Source organism: Gloeophyllum trabeum (assembly GCF_000344685.1).
Source record: "Gloeophyllum trabeum ATCC 11539 unplaced genomic scaffold GLOTRscaffold_00001, whole genome shotgun sequence".
NCBI lineage: Eukaryota > Fungi > Basidiomycota > Agaricomycetes > Gloeophyllales > Gloeophyllaceae > Gloeophyllum > Gloeophyllum trabeum.
Window position 1 is genome coordinate 1782440 of NW_006920410.1, and position 13488 is coordinate 1795927.

General features: G+C 51.5%; 5 protein-coding genes across 5 annotated transcripts; 2 read left to right on the forward strand and 3 right to left on the reverse strand.

Annotated features, from left to right (window-relative positions):
* Positions 1-1734: 1734 nt before the first annotated feature.
* Positions 1735-2483, forward strand: GLOTRDRAFT_52736 (uncharacterized protein; the record flags this gene model as incomplete). Its single annotated transcript, XM_007862170.1, has 3 exons — positions 1735-1799; positions 1853-1916; positions 1976-2483. 3 exons carry the CDS (start codon positions 1735-1737, stop codon positions 2411-2413), a joined length of 567 nt encoding a protein of 188 aa, XP_007860361.1. The 3' UTR covers positions 2414-2483.
* On the reverse strand, positions 2466-6837 carry GLOTRDRAFT_113120 (uncharacterized protein; the record flags this gene model as incomplete). The annotated part of the gene is made up of 16 exons (XM_007862714.1): positions 2466-2921; positions 2977-3122; positions 3171-3435; positions 3488-3617; positions 3669-3934; positions 3984-4096; positions 4176-4281; positions 4339-4509; positions 4566-4666; positions 4728-4860; positions 4916-5017; positions 5076-5201; positions 5254-5505; positions 6293-6448; positions 6509-6621; positions 6678-6837. 16 exons carry the CDS (start codon positions 6835-6837, stop codon positions 2535-2537), a joined length of 2727 nt encoding a protein of 908 aa, XP_007860905.1. The 3' UTR covers positions 2466-2534.
* A 190-nt stretch (positions 6838-7027) lies between these two features.
* On the reverse strand, positions 7028-8656 carry GLOTRDRAFT_108983 (uncharacterized protein). Its single transcript, XM_007862715.1, has 3 exons — positions 8468-8656; positions 8158-8411; positions 7028-8101 (listed from the first exon to the last, which is right to left on the reverse strand). The coding sequence occupies exons 1-3, from the start codon at positions 8590-8592 to the stop codon at positions 7062-7064; spliced, it is 1419 nt and encodes a 472-aa protein (XP_007860906.1). The 5' UTR covers positions 8593-8656; the 3' UTR covers positions 7028-7061.
* Positions 8657-9375: 719 nt separating this feature from the next.
* Positions 9376-10986, reverse strand: GLOTRDRAFT_135182 (Mg-dependent DNase; the record flags this gene model as incomplete). Its single annotated transcript, XM_007862716.1, has 11 exons — positions 10834-10986; positions 10692-10772; positions 10631-10639; positions 10516-10572; positions 10350-10463; positions 10147-10302; positions 10042-10092; positions 9810-9994; positions 9736-9758; positions 9602-9684; positions 9376-9549 (listed from the first exon to the last, which is right to left on the reverse strand). Coding segments are annotated over exons 2-11 (918 nt in total), but the record flags the coding sequence as incomplete, so codon positions are not given.
* Positions 10987-11384: 398 nt separating this feature from the next.
* GLOTRDRAFT_108985 (3-ketoacyl-CoA thiolase) lies at positions 11385-13392 on the forward strand. Its single transcript, XM_007862717.1, has 7 exons — positions 11385-11807; positions 11862-11892; positions 11949-12202; positions 12261-12733; positions 12796-12893; positions 12950-13058; positions 13122-13392. The coding sequence occupies exons 1-7, from the start codon at positions 11656-11658 to the stop codon at positions 13217-13219; spliced, it is 1215 nt and encodes a 404-aa protein (XP_007860908.1). The 5' UTR covers positions 11385-11655; the 3' UTR covers positions 13220-13392.
* The last annotated feature ends 96 nt before the right edge of the window (positions 13393-13488 follow it).

A 13488-nucleotide genomic window follows, 5' to 3' on the forward strand; every position in this document is an offset into this window, starting at 1 on the left:
AAGTTGCCGAATACGGTAACTACTTTGCGCCCCGCGGCCCCGTGACACTCTATGTTTAGCTCCCGTGGTCCAAGTCGCCCTGCCATACAGGTAATTGGCCGACTGCATTGATTCTGCTGTCCCCGCATCGTCGTCGCAGGCTATGTGCTGCAAGTTCGCATGTACTGCACTACCTTTAAGATTGTCTCAACCGTATGTATCTACACTCTCGGATTCTTGTCTCTTCCGTCATGTCATGTTTGCCGTATAGTGCCGAATTTATCCCATAGAGTGACTTTCGAATCTGTAGCCACATCAAAGTTACGGCAGACGCCTATTTCAATCGACGACCAACCCTCCCGAGCCCCGAGCAGAATGCGAGTTTAATCCCGGCGAGGCAGACGACGTGTCCACGGATGGGTTAAACACTCTGGACGCGCATCGGCTTCACTGCTGCAGAGGTGCACAGCGGATTATCGCGGGCGCTATTGTTAGGGTCCCGATGATAACGGATAACATAGTTGGTGGGGATCTCTACTGAACCCTATCTCTACTGAACCCTAGGCATCAGACTCCGCCGTTATGCGAATGGCTGCTTTCCCATGCAGCCCATATCCTGGCAGTTACGGCGAATGGGAGGTGTCCCTGCGCATGCTTCTCCAGTGTTCCCGTACTAGTACTGGCTATAATACGGGCTAACAAGGCTAGGGTGCCGAAGACAATGGGCGTAATGTCTGCCGAAAGTCGTGGATCATCTTCTCTTGACTTTCCTGTCGAAAGTATTTCTTTGCTTTCTCGGTGCTAAGTTGGGGCTCATTCGCCGTCCAGAGAAGATGCAGGTCTTTTCGCAACTCGCTGAATGCACCACCCACAGTCATGTGGAGCTGGGCCTTGCAGAGGCCTGAACAGCTTAGTACTGGGCTTGTAACTCATTATCTGTCCTACAGTCCTTAACTAGTCAACCGTGGAAGTTATCTACTTCAAGGCTGAGCGATACTGCAGGCAGCTTCAAGATGTGTCGGCCTTCGATTTTCCTCGCAATTTATGTCCCTGCGGCCTGCGTATATGTCACGGTATGGTTTACATTTAATTACTAGCACATGTAGCACATCAATCGTGCGGCTGATCGTTCCGCATGGTGGCAAATCGCAAATGGAAAGACCCCAGCGCATCCCTCGGCCTTTGGTAACTTCATAAGCATAACGAATGAATCAACACCAACGAACGATGATCGACTCCATTTGTACCATCCGCGAAGCCAACGCGTAGCAGATGAGGACAAGGTCTGTCGGTGTCACAGGACAAATAAAGCCGTCGGAACCGAGGCGATACTGATAGCCCGATGGGATCTGCTTCTGCGGATTCAGGAACATATTTCTTGGTTATGGCGATGCTGTGACGGTGCTCAGAGATCTTGACGAGTAACCACGTCCCAGCCTGGAATAGAGGTCCGGTGGCCTTTATGTTGCAACCCTTTCAACTTACGGCTTAGTTGTTATTTACAGAGTTTGCTTTCACAGCAGTGGCGAAGCAACCGTAGTACCCATAGTCTTTTCGATCCAAGGTTCGTGGCGAAGATGATGTTCGTCGTGTGCCATGTCATAAGGTCTGTCTATCAAGTACCTTTTGTCAGGCTATCCCATATTGAGCTCCATGACTTGCAGTGCTTGGTTCGCCTTCTTCTTGCCTTGTTACTCGACATTCAAGGCGCTCGCTCATCGCCCACTTTCCGAGCCGGACTTGGAAAGATGGGCCATGTACTGGTCTGTAATCGGCGCGTTTACTACCGTTGAGTATGCGGCCGAGTGGCTGGTCAGCTGGTAAATGCGAAAACTGCTCAGTGGAAAGGAACGCCACTCAATGATTGCTTCAGGTTCCCCTTCTACTGGGAAATTAAGATGCTGTTCCTGCTCTTCTTATCGCTGCCGCAGACTCAGGTCTGTGCAAGTAAACCTATGAGCATGATTCCATCTGACCTTCTGCTTTCTGCTTTCAGGGATCCACTTACGTGTACAAGACATACGTTGAACCGTTGTTCACTGCGAAGGAAACCGACATAGATGCTGGCATCGAGGCTGCCAAAACCAACACCCTTGCCTTCCTCAAGAAGCGCTTTTCCGCCTTATGGGAACTTCTTTGGAGCATCCTCAGTAAGACTCCCGCCGTGGATCAGAAACCCGCAGGTGAACAGAACGGAGTCGCACCCCCCGCGAATCCACTCGCATCAGTCGGGGCGCTTTGGAATACGTTCGGTCCAACTATCATGGGAGCACTTCAACGGAGCGCAGGTCAAGCACCGGGAGCAAGCCAAGCAAACGGGCGTTCTGCGGAGCCTGCCGCTGCCGCGGCAATGCCAGGCACTCCTCCGCGGGCCCCTGCAACTCCAGAAGTAAAAGTTGACGCCCCGTTGGAAACCCGTCCCGCTCGAACTTGAAAGGGGAAGACACACTCCATTGGTATATCCGTAGCGTAAGCGCTACCCAGATCCTGCCAGTACACACCCGTGCGTAGAAGTACATAAAACAATGACGATATACACAAATGTGAAGCTGCACCTAGCTACCCACTCTGTGACGTCGGAATGCTGTCTCTACATCCGCGGCTGAGTATTCAAGTGTGACGCCACTGTCCGCGTAACACTGTGCTATCCGCTTGGAGAACGCCTCCGTTAGTCGCAAAACCTCCTCTTCGCATGCCTTCCACACGCCGACCATAACAGTGCCAGGGGCGATGCCTGTGCTCTTCTCAGTCGTCGCCTTCTCTGAAGCCTCCGTAAAGTGCTTCTCGACGCGGCTGTAAAGAGCATCTATGTGCTTGCGCATATCCTTGGCATTATAGTCCTTTACAACTTTCTTGAGGGCGGACTTGTTGTAGCTGCTATTGTTGGAGACCTCTGTAGGAGCAGTCGTTTGAAGCAGCCGTTCGATCCCTTCAAAGTAGTCCTGCGTGGCAATTTATTGAGGATCATCGCGAATTCGGACTTTTCGTGCAGCTTACGATGATCTTTGCGAGAGGCCGTCTCAGAATCATTCTAACGTAAGCGTTCAGGTTTTCGTCGTAGATGGATTCCGCTCGCTTCAGGAAAGAGGCGACAGAGCCAATTTCAAGTTGACCCATTTCAGCTACGAAATGATGCATGTTCTCTGGGAAGCTATTAGCGCCTACATGCGATACGGTTGGACGAATCATACCGATCAATATGACATGGTAGTTGAGTTGCCCTTTGTCTTCTCCTTCTCCTTCCATTTTAGCCATCTGTTTCAAGGAATCGAACATGACCTGCACAATCTTCTCATACGCCAGGTCAACGTTGCCCCTGATCTCGAGAGCGTCTGCTCCAATAAGCTGATTCTCCACACGTCCCACGTAGACCGGGAAGTACTTGATGAAGGGAACAACTCCCCGACGTTTCTTGCTGTTGATCTTTGTTTCCTCCACCGCCTTAATTTGTTCATTCTTAGAGCGGAGTGAGTGCCCAATCGCAGGTACAGATAAACGAAGCCATTACCACATGACGGTCGAAAAGCCCCTTGAGTCGTGTGTGCTGCTTCTCCAATAAGTTTAGTAGGAATGCGTTACCACGCTCCTCCGCGTCTGCCTGGAAGCGCTCCAGACACGCAATGATACCAATAATTTGCCTATACAGTGAAGAATTATCAACCTGCATATCCAGGACCAAACAGCCTTACATATTATCCTTAGCCAGAGCGGTGTCAATCCATGTCTTTAATTCGGTAGGCAGGAACCCAAATATGAGGTCTAGTGCTCCTCGCACAAGCTTCATGGTCGGTTGACTTAACCCGGCGTACCGCGCTGCCTGCCTCCTGAAGTAGTTCTCTAAGCCCATGTAGTCCGCAAACGTGAGCGCGGCATCGTTGATTTGCAGAAAATCAGCGATGAAGTCCTCTTCGCGGTAGATCTGAGGAGCGATCTGTTCTAGTACTTGCCCAAAGGCCTGCAGATGGGCATTAGTAGTGCGATTGGAACGTGAAGATTATTCACACCTCAGAAGCACGCATGTCAGATTCTACAGGCTTATCCTTGTCCCTTCTGTTCTCTAATGGGGAACGGACAATTGTGCCGGCACGGCGCATACCCGTCCCCGCTCGGAATCCACCTGCAATTGGTGTGACTCCACCGAAGGCTGTCACTTCCCCGATCAGCACATAGCACCACGAATACCTCAAGCGACTGACTTTGATCCTGCTCTTCTTCTGCCGCCTTCTTAACCATATTCTGATAAGCCTGTAAGCAAGCCCTGACCTGTTTGCTATGCAAATCACTCGAAGCCGAGAAGTAGGTCTAGTACTTTTAGTCAATATATGCGGCATACAAGCCGGTAGTACATGGCCTCCTTACCGCACATAATTTGGCGTACGTGCTTTCATCCATTTCTTTCAGGTAGAGGATCAGGCCCGAGTATCGACCTAGATATGTTTCCATCTCTTGATGATTTACAATAGTAGGCCGGCCCCTTCCTCGGTTACTACTTTTGGAGATGCCGTCAGTATCACCAAGCAGCATTTTGGACTACGAAGACAAGTGAGCAAAGACAGCCAGTAGGACTCATCAGAGGAAACACTCGCCTGAGCGATAAACATGATGGACAAGTAATCGAAGAGTCGCTTGCAGAACTGGCCGTTATGAGTTCTGTACTCGTCAAGTCGCTCCATAGTGGCGGCCATATCTGAAAGATCAATCCGTTTCATTAGTGCCCTGGAATCCTATGACACAACGAGCACGCTAACCGGTATCCCTTCCGGCCTGTAGAGCCTTGTACAAGTCAGTAGCAGCTTCTTCTAGTCTCTGAATGCTGTCTGATTTCTCTAGCGATCCTTGAGTGAGGGTAATAAGAGAATCTGGGTCCACGTGGACCGTTTGCTGCAAGTACAAGGATCAGCGGCATACAATCGAAGTCTGTATCAATTTACGTCACCAAAAGTTGTTCGAGTTCGCCTAATAAGGCCCTCTGGTTCTGTGTTTGAACCTGAAGACCTCTATTCTGGGATTGGATGAAGGAGATGTCGTCGCTGACGGTCTAGAGCATATCGGAAGTTGAAGAGAGGCCTCGATGTCAACCTCAAAAAGGAACATACATTAAGATGGATCTTGTAGGAGGAAACAAGGGTGTCCATGCTATCCAGCTCCGCAATAGCTTCCTCGAGATACTTGATTACGACGGCAACCCTATCATCAGACTCAATAAAGGAGTGAATATTGGCCTACATGGGAGAATTAGCAGAGCCACCAAAATGACATCAATCGAGAACAGACATTTTCCAACGCCGTTAACTCGCTCAATAACTTGGCCTCTATCTGGTCTGCTGCACTTCTCACTCTCTGCCTTCCCATGATATCTTCGCTAGCCCACTCATAGCCCTCGAGCATCTCTTCAACATTAGCCATGGTGGCCTCTGCTGTCTCCTCTTCGCCTTGTGGCGCGGGGACATCAGCAACGCCGTCTTGCGGAGACGGCGAAGCTGCAGGTAATGCATCGCCTGCCGACAATAATCGGTCCAGAGCTGCCTGGTTGGCCGGGTCGAAGAAGGATATTCGCGCATTGTGGTCACGGCGCTGCTGCTGTTGACCATTCTGTTCGGATGGCATCGGACTGTGCCCGCGAGAAGAGGGCTGTCGCGAGCGACTAAATGTCGGTGTAGACCCGGCAGTCAGGGATGAAGCTTCTATATTACCTCCGTATGAGGACACGGGTGAAGGAGGATTCAATGAGGAGGATGTAGATGAAGGAACTTCCAGGGATGGTCGCGACGACAAAAATCTGAGATCTGGGTTGCTATCACTTGCAGTCTTCATAAACGGCTTGCTCATTTGAGATCGAAGGGAAGTCTGTGTCGTTGGAAGACTAATGGATGGAAGTTGGGTTACTGTTGAATCAGACGTTCTCGTGGCGTTGGACGGCCTTCGCGTTCTGGATCGCATGCTATTCGGTGTTTGTGAACGAGGTGGTGACGACGGCATCCCTCGATTGGGGGACATTGGAAGACCAGGCGTGTTGTCGGGAGTTGCTGCTCGTGACGGCAGGGGTGATGGGCGACGGGCTCGCGACTGGGACCGAGACTCTGGTGAACCGATGCGGGGCACTGGGTCGACTATGTCTTGCGAGCCTGATGCAGAGCGGGAATTCAGCGCCCTACGGCTCGGTGTAGGCGCGAAGGGACCATTGGCATTCGTCGGCGTAGGGCTTCGATTGCTTCGCATGTAGTCACTCCTCACGGGCTGCCTTCCACTGGCTGCGCAGAGTGTCTCAGAATGGCCATATATTCGGGTTAGGACTGTTAGACATACATGGAACATCAAGATCACTCAAGCCTATAAGGTCTAACGGTGCAGAACCTGCTGTCACGGCACGGAAAAGCCTGACCAAGGCTGCCAGGAAGTTAGCTTGGTCGTTTGCATTCTCAGTTTCCCAACGGTATGTCCTGGCCAAAGTGATGTTGAAAGCGGACGGCTACGTGTGGCCAGAATCAAGGTTCGTACCACAGAGGCAAAAAATGTGCTTAGCACGTACGCTCAGGACTTCGATGGCCCGTAGCTCTGCAACTTTCCATGTCTTCCCCACCGAGAACGACCCATTGGTATTTAGCTTTGACTTGTGTATAAAGCCAGTCCCATTGCTTGCCTCTGCACAGACTAAATCGATACTGGGCTCAGCGGGTATGCGAGGTTACGGGACATACGCGAGAGAATGATGTATCTTGGCTTCCTCGATCCATCCTCAGCATCCTCCAGGACCCTTAGATGACCGACGTAGGTCTCTTCTGGGCCAGTACCGGCAGCATTTCGCCTAGCAAAGACCGATGATATGATCCTCTCGCGTACGACATCATTGTCGGCCATGGGAGGTAAGTACCAGCTTCAGGACTACTGTACTGTGTACACTTGTGTACAGTGCACTGTCCTCAGTTCTATTCCACGTGCCTCCTATATGGTTGCTATTTTTAGCCGATCATATGTGGAGGTGAACTTCGAAGGCGGGTCTTGAAGCTTGAAGCATCGCAGGACCCTAACGGACTACTAAGAATCAGATCATCCGACCCATGTATTAGTACATGTATTTACAATTATTGTGCGTCCACGGCGCTCAGTGGATGATAGCCTCGAGCTTCATTGCTTTTACCAAACCAAGGAATCCAACTAAAACGCCCTTCACTACCTTGGGCGTGTTCCACTGCCCCGTTCTGCAACACACGATATCTTCGCCCTCTCCAATCAACTTCATTTCCTAGCATACCCAGCGTCCATATAGGTAGCGCTAATACCTCCCGCATCAGCCAGGCACCCACGAATGTCCATCTTGACGAATCCGGGACTGGATGGCCCGCTAGGGATGCATACACGTCCAGATCCACGGCCAACCATGTAGCGAAATGACAGCCGAGAAATAGCCACCTTGGGACGTGGAAAAGGTAGTGAAGGCTGGTAGAGGTGAGTAGACCGACGACGACCGACTCCGTAAAAGGTTCAATAAGGGTCGCAGCTAAGACCATATGCTTGCGGACTCGGATCCAACGCACTCGCCGCCAAACGTAATCAGAAAGGGACATTCTCCCGATGGCGTTACGAGCGACGTCACAAGACAAGTCGTGTCTGACATCTAATTCGTGCCATAGAGCGCTGGCTATCATATTATCCTCGGCCAGGAAACGACCGAACGCTGCAAGTCCACGATCCTCCGAAGGGTCAGCATCTCCGTCGGCGGATAGAGAGGGAGAGATTGGCTTCAGGGATCCGTTGACACGCTCGACATCAGATCGGCGGTACAAGTTTGACTTTCCGACGACGCAAGAGTCGACTGCAACCGTGTTAATCGCCAAGTACATCTTCGCGTGATTCGTGTTTAGGAAGGCCTCCTCCAGTCTCGCACCAAGGGCCGGCTCGGTAGCGAAGGCGAACGGTACGTGATGTACAAGACCGATTCGTCGACTTGGGGGCGATATGGAGGAGGAAGAGGGGGGTCCAATGAGGGCGTCCACGGATCGGGCCAGTGTGCCCGGAGCTACCATTATGTTTGAGTCCAGTACCCAAAGTATATCATTAGCTGCTTGACGGTATGGTCGTATGAGATTGTTGACTTTCGGGTTGACGCCAACAACTTCTTCACCTATGGAACAATCTGGTCATGTCTACTCCAGCAACGTAGTAGACAATCTCACGAACCTACGATCACCCTGGCATTCCTGTTCGGATACTTGGCCAACAGGTCCCTCACCACAGGCAGCGCTTGGTCATGTTCATCTGCTACGGACAGAATGATTTCGTAGTTGGGATATTCTTGAGTGAAAGTGGATTCCAAGTTCTCGTACAGGTTCGTATCGAGACCCTTCAGGGGTCGCAAAATGGACACACCAGGTACGGATGCGGCGGGTGCTGACGCGAGCGGCGAACGAGGGCGAAGCCTATATCGTCGCCTCCTAGATAATGCAATCACTTTAGCTGGGCCGCGTGAGAGGTGGAGCGTCGAACGTACGCGGTCCTACAACCTAGCAATCCCAGCGACCATAAAACTAGATACCATCCTATACCAACAGCACTCAACACAAGGTACGCTGTGTGCCTCTTAGGAGTTGAGTCTACGAGCGCGTCCGAGCTCATCACCCGCACGAGCCTCAGGCTTGTCGTGACAGATTATCGTTGACAGCAATCGGCGAAACGATAGAGAAGTTTGAGATTTTCCGCACTCAGCAGCCGCTCCACGGCTTACTTATTGGAGTAGGGTATCACCAATTTTGCTCCGCTAATGATCAAAACAAGAGTGGTGAGTCGTGGTGCACTGTGGACCCGAGTGGGTATAATTACCTTTCCGGGCTCGGCTGCCTGCGCGAAAAATTCTAGGGCTGCTCAATTCTCAACTGGCTCCCGTCGTTCAAGCCGTCGTTCGTTCAATCGCGCCCAAAAGAGCGAGAAAGAAGTGATGGCTGATGATTCGAGACCACGTCCATGTCAGCTTGCCACCGGCGTGGCTCGGCCATCTCTTCTTTCTCATTATTTTTAGCACGACGGATTGAACGAACGAACGAACGACGGGAGGTAGTTAAGAATTGAGCAGCCCTTCTGAAAGTTCTCTATCGTTTCGCCGATTGCTGGAAGACAACATCGTCCCCGGGCCCGAATGCGATGCAGTGCAGTTGATCCGTGTTGTCGCGGACTCGGAGATCAAGATCCCGCGGATTCTGGAAGCAGGCTCTCCAATGGCACTAAGTACCAGGCAGGTGTGTACATATCATGAGTTACAGTCTGTCTGCTGTCCACCACAACGTCCCGAATCTTAGATTTGGGTGTCACATAACTCCTCTAAACCAAACAACTGAATGGTATTTCTCCACGCCTTCTCGGCGACTGCCTCGAAGTCGGTACCTTCATTGAGCCGGCTGACGACCCAGGCGACCCCGCCTATAGCAGCAGGCTCATTTCTGCCTTTCACTGATTTCCCCTGGACGAATTTCTCTGGCTGTACGGCGCTGGAAAAGTAGAGGCCCCGCAACTCGGTTGGTAACGCATCTAGGTGCTTCTTCGACGCATGAGTGGACGTCATAGAACACCATGGCGCATCTACAGCTTTTCGTGAGATAGCACAGGTGTCAGAATTAGCGATTCGCCTTGCCTGTCTCGACCATGATCTTGTCGGGTCGAATAGCCTTGCAAGCAATAAGATTATCTTCCGTCTTCAAAGAACAGCCGTTGACACTAGAGGGGCGGTCGACAAATAGGATACTTAGGTTCACTCTTGTCAAATACCTTATGTGAAACCCCATTGACATCTGAGCCAGTCAGAGAGGAGACATAGGGTAAGAACTACATCTCACGCTCACATATTCTTCAGCCTCCGCTACGGATCCAGTGAAGCTATGGACGACCCCCCCTCTGGCACCCACGGGCCTTCCACCGTCATCGCCGAACCCTTCCTCCCGGAGAATTTGTACGAAATCGGGGTGGGCAGCACGAGAATGCAGGAACAGCGGCAGGTGATGTTTCTTTGCGAGGGAAAGCTGTACGCCTGGTCCCTTTATGAAGGATTCATCACGCTAAGGACTATATCCTCACGAAAATATTTCTTCTGAACCTCTTCGGGCGCGAAGTGAGTCCGATCGTAGTCTGCAGGAAGTACGGCTCAAGAAGGGCGTGCTTACGACAACACCTGAGACTTACCTAGGCCGCACTCCCCAACGGCCACTACCCTGCCCTTCCCCTTCAGATTATCTTCGATCAGTTTATCTAGTGCATTCAGGTATGCGTCCGGGCCACCCTTAAACGTATCAAATTCTTTGGAGCGAGTTGGGTGGCATCCAACCGTAGCATATAGCCCTATGGAAATATAAGCAGTAGGCACGCATCGCTGGTCGGATACGCACCTAGTTGCTTGGCTAGTTCCAGGGCTTCTCTTGACTCATGGAGGCTCCCGCCTGTGATGATCATGGATTTAACACCAGCAGCACGAGATCGCTCGAGAACCGCATACAAGTCGTCTGATAGAAATGATATAATGTAGTGCAGAATATAGTAGACGGGGACGCAAACCATCGTGCTTTCGTTTTCCTCTGTACATGCCCCGGAAAACTGGATCTGTGAGATTCACTGCGTGATGGGATTGTCCCTCAGATATCGTATATTCATCTTCGGGCGTAATTCGTACCACCGATGTCTACGCATGCTGAATGCCTCGACTATGAGGGAGATGTTCGGATCCTGCGCACCTATGAATCTGAACCTGCCTGGCACTTCTTCCGCGGCACGATTGGCTGATGGGCCTGTGACAGACATTGTCTGTGTACGTCCTGGAGAAATGACCAGTGTTGGAAGCTTTCGATATCGTTTTACGCTAGATGCGCGTCCTACTCGAAGACACAGAGCCAGGGCGGCCAAGATGGTCGAAGTACAGATGCTTCAAATTTCCGCAGCTCCCTACATATAACGAATGCCGACTGGTGACGAATGTCTGGAAGAACACACAGACAATTGTGCTCAAGTTCTGTCAATAGTTGTGCAGGCGCAGGACTACAGTGCTTTGCATAAAAGTCCGGAAACCGCGATTCGCGAAATGTTGTTTGTGCCAGCCAAACAAACCTATATGGGGTAGTCGATCACCGTAGCGCGGGCTGTTGACTGGTTGGCGGGACGCTTCGACATCCATGTATGAGGGTCGTTCTTGGGGGATTTTGACCTCTGCGTGCTCGACATCCTGAAGAGATACAGATCTGAACGTTATTCAGCCTTGAGACGGGCATTTGTGTCCCAGGATGATATAGGCTGACTCGAGGACCGTCGCGCCCTCGGTCAGGTCTTACCCTATAAGGTATTGTTTGGCTGGGACAAACAGAAACGCGCGAAACGCAGTTTCCGGACTTTTATGCAAAGCACTGTAATAGTATACCTCAAAAAGGCTGCAGCAAGAGCTCAGCTCAGTGTTTTAGAAATGCCAAGTCTCTCAATCTGGGGCCCCGGACACGTCTATCACATGGGTTGGCCGTAATGGACACCATGAACTCCTTTGATTGCACTGTCCATCACGAGACAAATGGTCCGTCAGGTACTCGGTGAAGGTGTTGCCCGATGTTAGGCTATTCTTTCCTGCGTAGTTATAATCGCACTCGTGGGCGTCCGCGAGGGTTATCACTCCCAACCCCCCTCCAGCTTGAGCTTGACATACACTAGGCAGACATGGAACGCGTCAAACAGTTTGCATCGCAGCTCTCAGGTTCTTCCAAGGGCGTTGCTGCGTTGGAGAGGAAGAGTCCAGACGATGTTGTCATTACAATGGCTGTCCGCTCGCCGTTGTGTAAGGCCAGGAAGGGGGGCTTCAAGGATGTCAAGTGGGTCTGGTTTCACGTCCTGACTTCATAACATGCTTAGACATGTCTTCGCAGGAGCGATGAACTCTTGACTGAGATGTTCAGGGTGAGATATGAGTTCCTCCAAGTTTTGTCACCTCCTGACGCCCTACTTGGACCCAGAAAGCTGTCTCAACCTCGAAGGTCGACCCGTCCCTCATTGGCGACATCTGCGTTGGAACCGTCCTCTCACCCTCTCCAACCTATGAAGCTCGAACTGCTGCCATAGCGGCCGGCATTCCGGAATCCGTCCCTGTGCAGACAGTCAACCGTTTCTGTTCGAGTGGATTAATGGCCGTTACCATCATCTCGAACCAAATCAGGGCCGGACAGATTGACATTGGCTTAGCAGTTGGTGTTGATAGCATGTCCGCAAAGTGCGTCACAATTCTATTTTCAACCGCACAAGTTTCACCGTACACTCGACTGTGCTAGCCCCGACAATGGAGCGCCGGCGCTGAACGAAGAAATTATGAGCAATCCCGCAGCCAATGACGCTACAAAACCCATGGGCTGGACTAGCGAGAATGTAGCCGGTGATTTCAAGATTTCGCGGGACGAGATGGACGAGTTCGCTGCTATATCTTTCCAGCGCGCTGAGGCCGCGCAGAAGGCAGGATATTTCGATAAGGAGATCGTCCCATTCGACGTGCCTACCAAGGACCCTGTCACCGGCGGACGTACAAAAGTTCAAGTAACGAAAGACGACGGTATCCGGTACGGCACCACGAAAGCAACTCTCGGGAAGGTTAAACCGGCATTCCCGCAATGGCCGCCTTCTCAGACTACCGGTGGCAATGCCAGCCAAATCACAGACGGTGCTGCCGCCGTCATGCTCATGTCCAGGCGGAAAGCGGAAGAGCTTGGATTGCCAATCCTGGCCAAGCATGTCACGACGTCTGTGGCAGGTAAGTTAAATATGGTCTCGTATATCTTCCCGGTGATACACAAGCTGACTCATATACTGCAGGACTTGCTCCACGTGTGATGGGAATCGGACCGACATATGCCATCCCAATGGCCTTAGAGCGGGCAGGAATAACCAAGGATGATGTAGACTTGTTTGAGGTGCGTGCTGTCTATCGCTACTCGAAGGATGGTTCTCGACGTAGTACCCCGTACAGATCAATGAAGCGTTCGCCTCGATGTACGTGTACTGCGTTCGCAAGCTGGAACTTGATATAGGTAAAGTCAACGTCAATGGAGGGGCAATCGCATTGGGACATCCTTTGGATATGTGACTTCCTCTCGTGATCATCGTAGTTGGCACTGACGACGTTCCTGGGTATCGTATACGCTGTACAGGTGCCCGTCAAGTCGCAACGGGCTTGAATGAACTGCATCGCAGGCAAGGCAAGGCAAGTTCCACATCTCGGCCTTTTCTCGCCTGCTAGGGTAATTTCATGACAGGTTCTGGTCACGTCCATGTGCATCGGGACAGGGATGGGCGCTGCCGCTGTCTTCGTCCGAGACTGAGGCTGAGAATTGCTTCTAGTCGTGCTGGAGTTCGTGCTTTCCATGATGTACTATATTACGAGACCTCAGGCCTATGAACGAGTGTTGCAAAGATATTTTTGTAGGCTCTAAAAATGAGACGCTGTCGTGCGGTGAGGGGAAGGCGAACGAACAGTTCGGAGCGCTAATAATAGGGTAGCCGGGGTCA

What these genes read in the sequence shown, in the direction of transcription:
- GLOTRDRAFT_108983 (XM_007862715.1), bottom strand. Translation starts at nt 8,592, where the DNA reads ATGAGCTCGGACGCGCTCGTAGACTCAACTCCTAAGAGGCACACAGCG. An exon ending in TTGCTAGGTTGTAGGACCGC is followed by an intron (nt 8,412 to 8,467) that starts GTACGTTCGACG and finishes TGCATTATCTAG; the next exon opens with GAGGCGACGATATAGGCTTC. An exon ending in GAATGCCAGGGTGATCGTAG is followed by an intron (nt 8,102 to 8,157) that starts GTTCGTGAGATT and finishes ATTGTTCCATAG; the next exon opens with GTGAAGAAGTTGTTGGCGTC.
- GLOTRDRAFT_108985 (XM_007862717.1), top strand. Translation starts at nt 11,656, where the DNA reads ATGGAACGCGTCAAACAGTTTGCATCGCAGCTCTCAGGTTCTTCCAAG. An exon ending in TCTTGACTGAGATGTTCAGG is followed by an intron (nt 11,893 to 11,948) that starts GTGAGATATGAG and finishes ACTTGGACCCAG; the next exon opens with AAAGCTGTCTCAACCTCGAA. An exon ending in CGCATTGGGACATCCTTTGG is followed by an intron (nt 13,059 to 13,121) that starts ATATGTGACTTC and finishes GGTATCGTATAC; the next exon opens with GCTGTACAGGTGCCCGTCAA.